Below are 12,789 nucleotides of genomic sequence, written 5' to 3'. Positions count from 1 at the left end.
GTTCCTTCCCATTCCATGCTATTGACTCTTTACATAGCTTCATAGTCCTGGCCTTCCTCTCCCTCAGAATACCCTTTTGTCTGTCATTAATTATCTGGGAATAAGTAATTTAGAATGTTCATATCCTTGTGAATGTATTAAGTCTACTGCAAATAAGAAGGCACAAGAGAAAGCCATCATTTTAATTATGGATGCCATCAAACAGTTGTTAGACTGCTAAACCCTTGCAGAGATGCTTGAGATATCCTGCAGTGGTTTGGTTTTTTCCCATTCCAGCTTCTTGTTTTTTGTTTTTTTTTTTTTTTCTTTTTAAGGATTTCCTGTTAGAACACTTAGAATATTTTTGAATCAATGAGATGCACTGTTCAAAAGTTATTCTGGTGTATGCACATGTACAGGTGGACAGGAAGAGAGAACTGCCATTCAGTTGTATATGAGTCACAGGACTAGAAAAAAAGGCAGAGAAATATGGGTTATGTGGCCATTCCTCAAGTCCAGCAATACGATACTTCTCAGCATTTCCAGTAATGGAGACATTCACAAGGAAAATTCTTTTTCAGTAGAGTACATCCAACAAAACAGTGTAAGCATGTATATAAAGACTGCACGACTGCAAACTACAAGATTGACTGTCCAGTTCAAAAAAACCCACACTTGCCTTGCTTCTCTTTTAATAGTGAGCCCACAAGATGAAATTTAAGGACCAAATACATTCATCAGTAGCAGTGGTAGTATTCTCACAGGGACTACACAGTCCCATAGGGACTACCCATCTTCAACCAAGTCAAGGATGTAGCATATTTATCTCAGTAATATACTTTTACACTACAAAGATGAAATACTCATAAAAAGAAACAAGCAAAAAGACAAAACAACTATCCTCTGTTGCATCATCTTTCTTAGAAGTGGCTGTGGTCTTCTTTTTTATATAGAGTTTGGTTCACTGACTGGTGATTTGAAAACCTCTGAAAACTTATGCATATTTAATAAGTTAGCCTCACCACACCCATTCAAATGATACATTCAATCTATGGAAAAGTTCAAACAATGCAAAGTTGAACCTTGAGGCAAATGAATTAAGTGAGATTTTTTTATGGAGTCCAGGGTTTTGCCAAAATAAATTATTTTGCCATCAGCAACAGAGCATGCTGATGGGATCAAGAAATCCTGGCACTACTGAAAAAAATCAGTGGCAGTGATCAGCCATTGCCAGACACTTGACTACACTCTCCAGGGGTGGATTCAGCATGTTTTCAAAAATCTGTCATTTTGTTTTCTTTTCTTCTTTTAAATGATTCTTTTAATGCCCTTTTAAGAAAATCAGCTTAAAAGAAATTAGTCTGAATTTCAAAAATGGTTAACATACCATTTTATGTTAGCAAGGGACAATACTAGAAACTACAGACTTACTTAGCAGAAAAGAGGGGAAGATGATCATCGTCTCTACAAATGAAGCCACACAGTCCATAGTCATGTAGAGGTCAGTCAGTTTTGTTTGGTTTTGGTAACAATTTCTAGAATACATTTTTTTCGACTCATTCATGGAAAACTAAGAACATGACAAAGGAAGCAATGAAAAGTTCTTGCTATTGAAATAGGATGAAATAACTTTTAAATTTTGAATTTTAGGAGCACTTGCGACTGTGCAGTTTAAGCTGGTTTAAGTTAAGCTGCCCCTTTATGCCGTTCCTCCTCCTGTCTTTCCTGCTGGCGTACGTGCATGGCTGTTGCGTGAATCAGACCAGTGTATGGATCTATCTGAATCATTCTTTTCCCTGCATTACTTTTCAACTGGATCTAATTCCCTGGTCTGATTAACTACACAGCTTTAAACACTTGCAGATCTGAGAGAACAGAGAAGAGCTACCAAAGGGAGGGACTGCTTACAGTAAATGCTGCTGCCAATAGAAATTCACATTAAACCATAGCCAGCACAGCCCTGCCTCTAGCTTCCTGGGCGCTGACTGTTGGTACCACTTCTTGTATTGTGGGATTTGGCTACCCCAGGTAAACTCGGCATAAAACTCCTCAAGTCTCTTCAACAATTTACCTCTCCGGAATTTCAGTTCTCTGTCTCTGATTTAAATACATCAGAGACATGTAATAACTGAAGAAAGTACTTTGCAGCCTTTGTGGAGGCATTGCAAGACCTTTTACATGAGCGAGATGGGATTCTTCCCAAAAGTATGCCTGTATTCCTTTCCTCTCCCCAATGCCCCCATCATTCTTGAGCTTTTCCTGGTCTTTGATCAGTGTTTTCAGGGATCTTAGGTATCCCTCCAAAGCACTCCACAACTAGCTCCACTTTCTCTTCCTTCTCACTAAATCTTCCCTGGATGCTAGAAGATGCAGTCTGTCATTTAAAAGATCTGTCAGGAAAAATGTGCTTTCATTACATCCCCCTATGAAAGTATCTATTTTGCTTTTCACATCTTTGTCTTCTCTCCTTTGGAGACTCCAGGCTCTGCACCAGCATGGAGAGAGTGGTTCCCCTTGACTGAAGCCATTTTTATTGTTCATGGCAGCAGCTCCACAATCTAGAGTCTGCTGTGTCTTTTTACCCTTATACCCTGGATGTATATGACACAACGGCAGATACAGCATATATTGAAGCATTTAATGATGCATAGTTTTATAAAAGTAATCAGTGTTATACAAACAACTGCGTAAAATTTGCACACACATTGATTTTATGTATTACAGTCATGTATAGGCATATTAGTACAATGAATTTTGAAATAGGCATATAAACATAAATTAAAAGATACATATGCACTTATTTTAATTAGTGTTGAACTAAATAATATCTATGACAAAGCGAGGAATAAAATACTGTCAATAGCATCTTCTTCTGTAGCCCTTTATAGCCCTTACATGACCCTACTCCCTCACTGAATGCCTTAAAAGCTTGAACATAACTGTTGCAATATCTTGTAAATTGTTACTACCCTAGTTCTGCAGATTCGGAAATGAGTTATTTAGAGGTGAAGTAGTTTACTGAAGATTTACAAAGCAGGGAAGAGACTTGACACAAGGTCTTAAATTCTGGCTCTAAGCATTCAATGGTGCTTTCTAGAGAAACAGCTTAGTGGCCTTAATCCTACTGTTGTGCAGTAAGATGCAGACTCCAAAGGCACAGAACTTCAACTTTCAGCTTCTATTAATTTCAGAACCATATTGACCATAGTCCTCTACTCAATACTTACTGATCTAGGTGATCCATGACAGAGCGCTTGTGCGAAAGATTACAGTTGGTAATGTTGATAATAAGGTGAAAAGTCTTGAAGCCCATTATAATTTCCCTGAACTATTTTGCTTTCCAAATGCATACACATATTAATTTGCCTTGATTTTGTTTTATACATGCGATACAAATAGCTTTGAATGTCTTCTTCCAAGAAGTGTCTTCATTCACCTCTTTTCAGTTTTCAGTTACCAAGGGTCAGGTTCTGCTCTCTGTGCCACATGCTTTGTTACCCTGAAGTTGTTTATATTCCTCTGTGTCAAAGCACTGGCTTCCATGACCAGCTGTAAACAATAAATCCAACTATTTGACCAGAATTTAACAAAGTTGGAGACTGAATTAAATTCTCCTGACTTTCTAAGTAAGGGAGCAGCAGTGCTGATTCTGGAGAGCACAATTTAACACATATTTCAATAAAAACAAATGTTGTTCTCTTCAATGGATGCATACAGGGGTTATTCAGAGTACTTACAGTCTCAGCTTTGTCCTAAGTAATAAGTTTGAGACACTTTATGGGTAGCTACTGGACAATACAGAAGACAAAGGGATTTCTTTATCATTGCACTTTCCTCATCCTATTCTATTAGAAAAAAAAAAATATTATTTTTTTATGACTCCTGATAAGCAGGTGCAGGTAATATGAATAAGCTTTTGGCAAATATTATCCTTTATCCCTAATATGAATTCTAAAAGATTTTGTTTATTTCATGTATAGAAACATAAACACTAATGCATTGATAACCACACTTTTCCTGTTCTGTTAGAAATTTCTTAGATTCACATTACAGACTAGCTTCCTGTGTTTTAGAGAGTGTTTGTCTCTGTCGTGCTTTACTGATTTGATACCCAATGCCGCTCATTTCTCTTTAGTCTACATTATACAGGCCTCCATGTCCCCAGTTATTTTCACAGTACTACATTAAGTGCAAATAACAAGGCCAACTTTTAAGTTGCAATAATTGAATGGAGTTATAACCAGGAAAATACAAAATGTAGTATCCCTGTAGCTATTTAATTTGTCTGTTATTTATGCTCAGTGTACCACATCCACAAACGTACAACAGAATAATTAGCTGCAGAATCGTTAGCACCACATATTAATGTATTTTTTACGCATATACTGTTTTCCTGTTTATTTTAATACCACAGTCATTACCAATTACAATTCTCATTCAGATGATCCCAGCAATAGGTGGCATCATCAGTCCATGTTGCAGTCGACTCATGCAGGGAGACTGGCAGAAATATTCCTGATGCTGGGTGAAAATATTAACTACTGCATAACATATTTAAAAATAGAAACTTACAAATGAATTATTCATTTAAAACATTCAGCCAGACCTATGCAACATAAGGAAAGTGAGGTTTAATTAGCTCATATGAAAATGTTTGTAAAAGCAAATGCATTCAGAAGCCATTTTACATAAAAATCTCACCAGATCAATGTCAAGATTCAAATGTCTATTTTTAATGTTTTTCTTCCAGTCACACAATTGTGCTGGCCCTAGAGTAAAGACTAAAATACATGTACCTGACGTGAGTTATCCCACTGGAATAATTTGTGCGAATAAAGTTTAGCACGTGTCAAGGGCTGCAGGCTTATATCAAAAGCATGGAAAATTTCCAGCATCAGAAACAAAAGAACGTGTTTATGGAATAAAAAATGGGAAATGTTTTATCGTTTCCAGTAAACACAGACACACCTAGTCCTGCATAAGATGGAGATCTGAGTCTAAAACCTCTTTTTTTAGACTGTGCCCAAGCCTCAGGAGAGATTTACCTTGTAAAGTTCCCTACAATTCTTCTTGCCCAATTGTCTAAGTTCAAGACCTGGTGGGAATACACTGTTTCTGTCTGGCTCATGTGACAAGGTCCCCATTCTGCAGAGTGAAACATAGGATGCAGGTGATAAGGGGAATGGGATGATAAATACTCTAATTGTTGTCCCATTATAATACTGAGATTTAAAGAAGACACAAACATGGCTATGGGAAGCAAAAAATGTTCCTCTGTTCTGTGGTGTAATCATTTGTTTACTTTCCATGATCACCTGGAGCAATGATTTATGATTGCTTTGCCTACGAAAGAATTATGATTGAGGCAATGAAGCCCTTGGATTTTAAAAGCAGCGAGTCAGAAGAAAGAAGTGATCAAACACTATAACAGATGGAAGTGTAAAATTAACGTTTCCCCCTTCTGTCTTAGCAAAGGTCCAATTTGTGTCAAATATTCCATACTCCTGAAGTTGAAATGAAAAGTGAAAAAGGAACTTCTATGGAAAATACGAAAACAGAGCTTGTGAGTGAACATTTAATGGCCTTGAGTATATTTACATACACAGACAGGAAATGTCCATATTTGATCTACAGTCTGGAAGTCATGCTGGTTTGATTGGTTTGTTTGTTAGCTTCCCAACCTCTTCTGATCTTTTTTATCCTCTTCCTAAAACATGGGAGGAGCAGTACGCATTTGCAAAGCATAACTACAATAGGAAGAAAAACTGCTACCATAAATGAAGGTGGTGTATACCAGATAAATTGGTTAACATCAACCCACTTATTCCAAGCAAACACCAGTGCGTGGACAGTGCATAGCAACAGAGCTAAATATCCCATCTTGCTCTGAAAAGAGAAAGAAATTAGTAAGCAATTTATTTTTTCCAACGTGGCAACAAGTAGTCTGTTAAGCAAATATGGAAATCAGGAAGGGCCTGAACCAACACACTTAAGTCAAAGAAAAGAGACCACTGGCTTTGAATTAAAATTTAAGAACTATAATTCAAGAATCCAACTGTAGCCCTCTATGCTACCGTAAGAGAAAACAGACGAGGCACATTTTTCAGCTACTGCTATGACAGTTAGCTAATATACAGAAGGGATCACGGATTACAGGCTATTCTTGAAAAAGGGTCAGTTCTCAGTATCTCAATGTATAGATGTCATCTGTATCCTTCATTTCTGTGATAAACTATTATGAGTTGAAAAGCAGAATTATAAATGGCTTAATTGATTGTTTGCAAAGAAAAATTTTAAGGTCAATTAAAATCAGAAACTAAGTAAGTCTAGTACTATGACAAAAGCAATTGCACAGATACAGGAAACTGAAGTCTTTCATTCCACTTATAGTGATAAATTTGGCTTAGGATGTCTACAAAATTCAGGAGTAAAGGAAATGTTATGCTAGAGTTACTAGCAATTTTGAGTTTCTTGTGTCATAACAATCTTGATATTGTTAGAAAAATGGAATTAGTCATCAGCGAAGTCAAACACTGCTTTTCCAACTGCTAAATCTACATAACCTGACTTTCAAGTACAAAGGTTATTTGTTTATAAAACTAATCCAATATATTATTATTACTCTTCTGGCTTTCTTCACTGTGCTAATTTAATACTGAAAGCAATCATGCACTAGATCTATCCATACAGCTTCAGCTCATACAGAGCTGAAAACTCTTCTTACAAATGATGCACTTCATAGAATGGGCAGAATTTCAAATCACTAATTATAGGAAGAGATACATTTCATATCTACTTTTCAAATTAAGATCAAATTTTCAAATGCCAGTAGGTCATTGAAGTTTCAGATTTTGGTGTTCAGGGACCTAATTCAACAGTTGCTTAACTTAAGTGTGATCATATTGATGTCAGCAGAACCACCCCTGATTATTACTGTGTATAATACAGGGAAACTTAGAGCGAACCAGATACTTAGGTGAATGAAACAAGCACATCTGTAGCAAAGTCAGGGCTGGGTGGATTTGATTATGCACCTGTTCTAAGAGAGTACACGTTTTTGGAGGGGCTTATGAAGGTAATAATGCTGCAGATGGAAAACCTTTGCATGTATTATTGGGCAGAAGCCTTCTCCTGGACTTTCCAGCCACCTGGTACTGCTCAGGCAGTAAACAATTGTCAGAACAGCTCCAAGGGAGCAACAAGCAATTCTCCTTGTGTAGTGGAATACCATGTTGTACGGGAACAGCACTGGCTGGTTCAATACCACCTACTCCAAATTCAGCAGGACACAAGGCATTCCTGAAACGTAAGGTGCCCAGAAGATGACCGAAATGCCTTCAGCACCAGAGGTCTTTGACCTAAGAACAGGTCCAGAAGGGACAATTGCTGCTGGTGACAAAGTCAGAGGAGCAAAAAAGGGGCTTGGAATTGTCTTTCTTTCCACTTTATACCCTGAACCTGACAGCCTTTTCTCCTGACAAAATAGCAAATGAAATGAGCATTTCTTGCAAAGCAATTAACAAAGAGTATGGAACAAACTTTTAGATTGGTTTCACCAACTCCTCTGTTTGATATTTCTAACTCCTAATGGTCTTAGTTGATAACATACAATCCTACAAATGAGAACTAATGACTATTAATGCAGTAATGACATTTATACATACCTGAATATAGTGGAACTCTCTCCAGGTCAACGAATGACTGACAGATGGGATTGACGTTATTGCCAGCAAGGCCAGCAAAGCAAGCCCCAGAATTCCTAGAGACACATAAATTTCCATTCTCCAAACATCGTGTTCAATCCAGGCATTTTCCTTTTTTTGTTTGACCTGTCAAAAGAACACCATATTTAAAGTGAGAGACTGGCAAATGTAGCTGTTTGTGTGAAATGCAGCTATTTTCAGTATAATATTCGGGAAAAAAAAGCCAAGAAACACAGTATTTTTGTTTTTTTGAATGTCTCTGAATGTAACTGCTATTTACTTCTGATGACAAAGTCTCCACTAGTATGCGCAGCGCAAAGGTGGGCTTTAAGTGAGAAGAATTCAGACTTCATCAGCATCTTGGCCCAGGACAGACTGGTTCTGAGGCCTGTTAGCCTGCCTTCACAGCAGAAGAGATCTTATTCTTTGACAAAAAACAACTCCATCTGTAGCTAAATACTTTATTTAGGAGATTATAACAACAGGAAATAAATATTAACAGCACTGTTCTAGGGAGCTAATTCAGCAGGTATTCTTAACGATGGTATCCTGCCCGGATAGTTGTTTACCTCTATTTTTTTAAAACCAAAACCTTGGTACATTCAGTTGCACTGAATATGATGGTTAGTATGGATGAAAAGGTTGTGATTTTAATAAACCAGTGTCAAAGCTTCTCTATTTACAACTACTTGCAACAGCCCTTTCATGCTGCTAGTGATCGCCATGGCGTAATATTCCCCAAATGCAATCAATTTCTTCATCTGGAGGACTGGAATCTCAAGGAAATTTCGGTAACCCATTCAAGTCAGATTACTGGTAAGGCTGATTTCAGAGTTGTCAACAAGTAGTTTGACTGTTTACAGAATTCTTACAAAGCTGCTAACGTCCTCCTGTGTTTTTAATAAAATCAGATTAGATTTTGAGGGTAATAAAAACGTACATTTGCAGTCTATACCTTATATTGGAATATTCCTGTACTGCAATACTCATGGCACCCAAGGCTATATGCAAATATAAGGAACTCTCTAGTCATAGAGGATCTTGCAGAGCTTTGCAAGTCAATTATTGCCCATGATTCAGAAGCACGACTGAAATACTATCTTTCAACAATTAGCATGCAGCAGCCCAATTAAGGAGCCATCAGTATTCACAAAATTAGTTTGCTGCAAATACAGATTATTGTGATTTAGCTCAGCTCTCCTTCACTGCTAGCTGATTCACTTTACAAAGATGTCTAAACAAGGTGTGCGCTCAGTTTTTGCAGACAGTTAGATTCCACTGGTGCAGAGAAGATTAATCCGCATTAAACTAATAGTGTGCCAAAGACTTAAATGTTCCTGCGAGGCAGGTGTAATTATGTGCATTTTACAGAGAGAGAAAAAATCCCAAATGAAGAAAATGACTTATTGAATAGACACTGAATAGATCACAGCTGTGATGATTCTTGACTCTCTATTACGTGCTTTAACAACTAGGTCCTGCTCCATCTCTTAACAGCGCTCTGTGGGCATCTGCTTCAAAATCACATGAACGCAATGAAAACAGCTTTCCCCCAATCCAGCTTTTCTTGAATGACCAAAACAAGGACTTTCTGAATACAGAAGGGTTGGCATTTGTGTGCCCATCATACCTGCTGGAATGCCCAGTTCAGCAGCTTGTATCTGTATGATCTTCTCATTGGATAGCATAGGCTATAGCAGGCGTGCATTGCAGCGAAGAAGAAACTGAGAAGTCCAAATTGCTTTCTTGATAACATCCATCTATCCAGCCACTGGGGAAACCTTTTGTACTTGGTGCCAGAGTACAGCTGGAAGCCAGCAGCTAATATTCCTGGTAAATATACTAGTGCTAAAAGGGTAATTGAAACCACTGGCAAAACTTTGTTTGTGACAAGGATTGGAATTCTATAGAAAACATTTTCTTTTCTGGTTATAAAAGGATATATGACATCTCTCACACAAGTGTAAATAAATGCTAGTAATGAGACCACAGATGCTATCTTCACTGGCAAGTGCCACTTGGGGAAGAGATCCTGCTTGCAGTGTTGTTCTGAAGAGTGTTCAAACTCACCAAAATGGTGTGCTTGATGTAAATTAAAAAGTGCAGCTGCTTCTGGTGGATTGCTGGCTTGCATATCCACATTCTGCAAAGAACAGAAAGGAATTACCTAGTGAGTTCAAAAGAAGATTAAAAACTTCAGTAATAACAGTATTTACCATCATGGCTTTCACAATATACTGCACTGAAACCACAAATTAAACATACACACTATTAAAAACAAGGTAGCTTGAAAACATGTTTCAAACAGTATAGTCAGTAGTAGAGCAAGGCACTTTTAGCATAGATTTCTCATTTTCATTCATTATCTGTTGTGATTTCAAAACAGATTTTAATTCCAGCAATTTAACTACAGTGCAAGGGAAGATGAATTGTGTTATGTAAACCATCATTATAGCTTCTTATGATATGAGCTACAGATTTCAAATGTCAAATTTCAGCTACAGACTTAATGAGGTAGCCCAAATAATATGCAAAATAACAGAATCTAGAGTCAAGACAATAAAATATTTCATTCAGTCACTGCTATTTTAATGACATTTAATTGGGTGAATAAGGTTGTAAGTAGAAATGTTTGGGATCCAGCATATTAGACCAGCTGCACATCTGTCAACTTCAGCATCAAGTCTCGTGTTGTTCTTCCTCTCCTTCACAAATGTAAAAGTGTCCTCTTAACTTTTATGACACCTTGTGAAACCGAGTCACTTCAGTTTAAAAAGCTGAATTTTCTGCTGCCAAGTAGGCACGGCTTGATTCTAGTCCTACAGAAGATCTTGGCAGAATTATCACAGACTATAGAGGGAGCTAAGCTAGTATAAAATTTTAGTGCAATATTATAAACTGTTTTACATTGAGATAATATATTTAAAGATTGTCCCATAGTTATAGTTCATGGAAGAGGTACATGATCAGGATACATACAAAATGAAAATACATGCTCCAACAGCAGGACATTGCGCCTGTCCAGGGGTGGAGAACAGAAAACTGACAACATCAGGTAATAAACATGTAAATCCTTTAATAGTTTAGTGAAATATAAATTAAAACTGAACTAATGCTGCAATGGCTCAGCTTCAGAATGACTGATGTGGCAGATGTCCAGACCTTCAAAAGCGAAACGGCACTGTTCATTTTGAGAAAGGCAAATATTAGTAGTTTGAAAGTTGTAGGTTAGCATTCTGCTAGGATACAGGAGATCTTCCTATCTCACCAATATCACCTGGCTTTATTCTTAAGAATAAAATATGGCATTGAAGCTGATTAAGGGGTCAATTCAAACAAGGTACTACTCGTAAATAATGCAAGTAAGTGGGTTCAAGTCTTGTGTTTGTCTTCGATGATATGTAGATGTCTTGTTTTGTTTTGTTTTAACAGAGAGAAAAAAATGTACACTGCTATCTTGCTGTAAAATCCTAAATGGAGACAAGGTAGCCTGTTTCCCACCACTTGTCTGACTGACTTGCCTACAGTGCCGCGCAGTAAAATTAAAGGACATTAGCATTTTTTAGCTGAATAGCTAATACATGTTTATCTGATGATAAAACCATACCTCTGTAATAATGAAGGTGTAGCCTGAGTACTTACTCTCTAATTTATGAAGAAAAGTAGAGTGTAGTCTATGCATTGCAGAATCAGAAGCTGGTATAGATTATACAAACTGAGATTCACGTCTGAACCAAGTTTCACCTAGACATACTTGCTTCTTGAGGAGATGGTCTATAAAGCCTCATTCAGTATTTCACAGTCTGCGAGACAGTTCACGTCAAAACTGAAAGCTGCAGCTTGAGCTACTTCAGTGCATCAGCAGTCACAGAGGCAAATGCTGTTGGAGTGGATTTTTTGCTGGACTTTTTTGTGTGATGTGGCAGACATTAAATGCAATGTGGCAATGATGAAGACTCCTCCGAAGATAAATTTTATATTCTTGTATAAAAATCCCAAATTATTTCTACAGAGATTTACTCATCTGGTAAAATGCAACTAACAACTAACCTCATGTAGTTTTTAGCTGACCCAAACTTTGTGTATTTTTTAGCATGGCCTGTGATTAAATTGAATGAGATGCTCTTTATCTTTTTATCTCTTTATGTCAATATTGTGACAAGACTTCAGATGTATTGATGATATGCCAGTGTGACGGGAACAAAGTGTTTCTGGACAGAATTGAACGAAAGATTGCAATATTCTGTGTGACATATGAGCTGCTTTTTTACAGAAACATTACCAGGTTGCTAAGGCTTCCTGTATTTCTTCTCAGCATGATGCTCTGACCTGCATTCTGATCAATGGCACGATTATCACTTTCCCTCTTCTCCATTGCGGAAACTCCCTGCAAAACAATCACAGGATGTAAAACTGGTTTTGAAATGCCCTACTGGAACTTTCAGCCCTATTTTCCCTCAGAATGTTTTCTTCCCTCTCCTCCACCGATTTGCTGGAGAAGGTACAATAATCTAGGGAAAGGAAAGTTTGCCCCCTCGGAAGAGAACAGAAAAGCTCGGCTTGTTTTTTAAGTAAAGCAGAGACTAAAAGAGGATATGAATCAACAGGACAAAATCACTGATGAAAAATAATATTTAAGCTAAATGCCCATGTCACCAGTGGAACGAATGCATTAATTCAGGCTGAAAGTTTTTAAATTAAACCAATCAGTTTGAAACAGTTTACAGAAATAACATGCAAAATGTTACGAAGATGGATTTTGGTAAGTTCATGAGACTTGCTGATGAAAGAAACTCATGCAAATGTGTTGTTCCTAATATGTTTCAGGTTTTAGGACTTAGGTTTTAGGATTGGTCTACCTGACAGTCACTCTATGGCTTCAGAAGTGTATTCTCCCTTTGAGATTGTCAGGAAACTCCAGCTGGAGCTTCACTCATGCTGTTCCAAGGTACACTGGCAACACTCATCACTCACAAGTACCAGTAGAAATGTTTCTCAGCTATCAAGGAATACAAGAAATTAGAAGCCAGGAAAAAAAAAAAAGGAAAAGAATGGATAAACAGAGATGTTTCTGGAAATCCTAGGATAGCAGGAAAGACAGTATCTT

General features: G+C 37.4%; 1 protein-coding gene across 1 annotated transcript; it reads right to left on the bottom strand.

Annotated features, from left to right (window-relative positions):
* Positions 1–5,607: 5,607 nt before the first annotated feature.
* Positions 5,608–12,057, bottom strand: STEAP1 (STEAP family member 1). Its single transcript, XM_009979186.2, has 4 exons — positions 11,965–12,057; positions 9,313–9,825; positions 7,644–7,808; positions 5,608–5,865 (listed from the first exon to the last, which is right to left on the bottom strand). The coding sequence occupies exons 1-4, from the start codon at positions 12,055–12,057 to the stop codon at positions 5,608–5,610; spliced, it is 1,029 nt and encodes a 342-aa protein (XP_009977488.1).
* Between the last annotated feature and the right edge of the window lie 732 nt (positions 12,058–12,789).

The sequence above is a fragment of the Tauraco erythrolophus genome, chromosome 7, assembly GCF_009769465.1.
Source record: "Tauraco erythrolophus isolate bTauEry1 chromosome 7, bTauEry1.pri, whole genome shotgun sequence".
In the NCBI taxonomy this organism is placed as follows: domain Eukaryota; kingdom Metazoa; phylum Chordata; class Aves; order Musophagiformes; family Musophagidae; genus Tauraco; species Tauraco erythrolophus.
The sequence above is the reverse complement of the archived record's forward strand: the minus strand, read 5'-3'. Positions and strand labels throughout refer to the sequence as shown.

What these genes read in the sequence shown, in the direction of transcription:
- STEAP1 (XM_009979186.2), bottom strand. Translation starts at nt 12,057, where the DNA reads ATGGAGAAGAGGGAAAGTGATAATCGTGCCATTGATCAGAATGCAGGT. An exon ending in CAGGAAGCCTTAGCAACCTG is followed by an intron (nt 9,826 to 11,964) that starts GTAATGTTTCTG and finishes TGTTCTTTGCAG; the next exon opens with AATGTGGATATGCAAGCCAG. An exon ending in GAGAGTTCCACTATATTCAG is followed by an intron (nt 5,866 to 7,643) that starts GTATGTATAAAT and finishes TTCTCTTTTCAG; the next exon opens with AGCAAGATGGGATATTTAGC.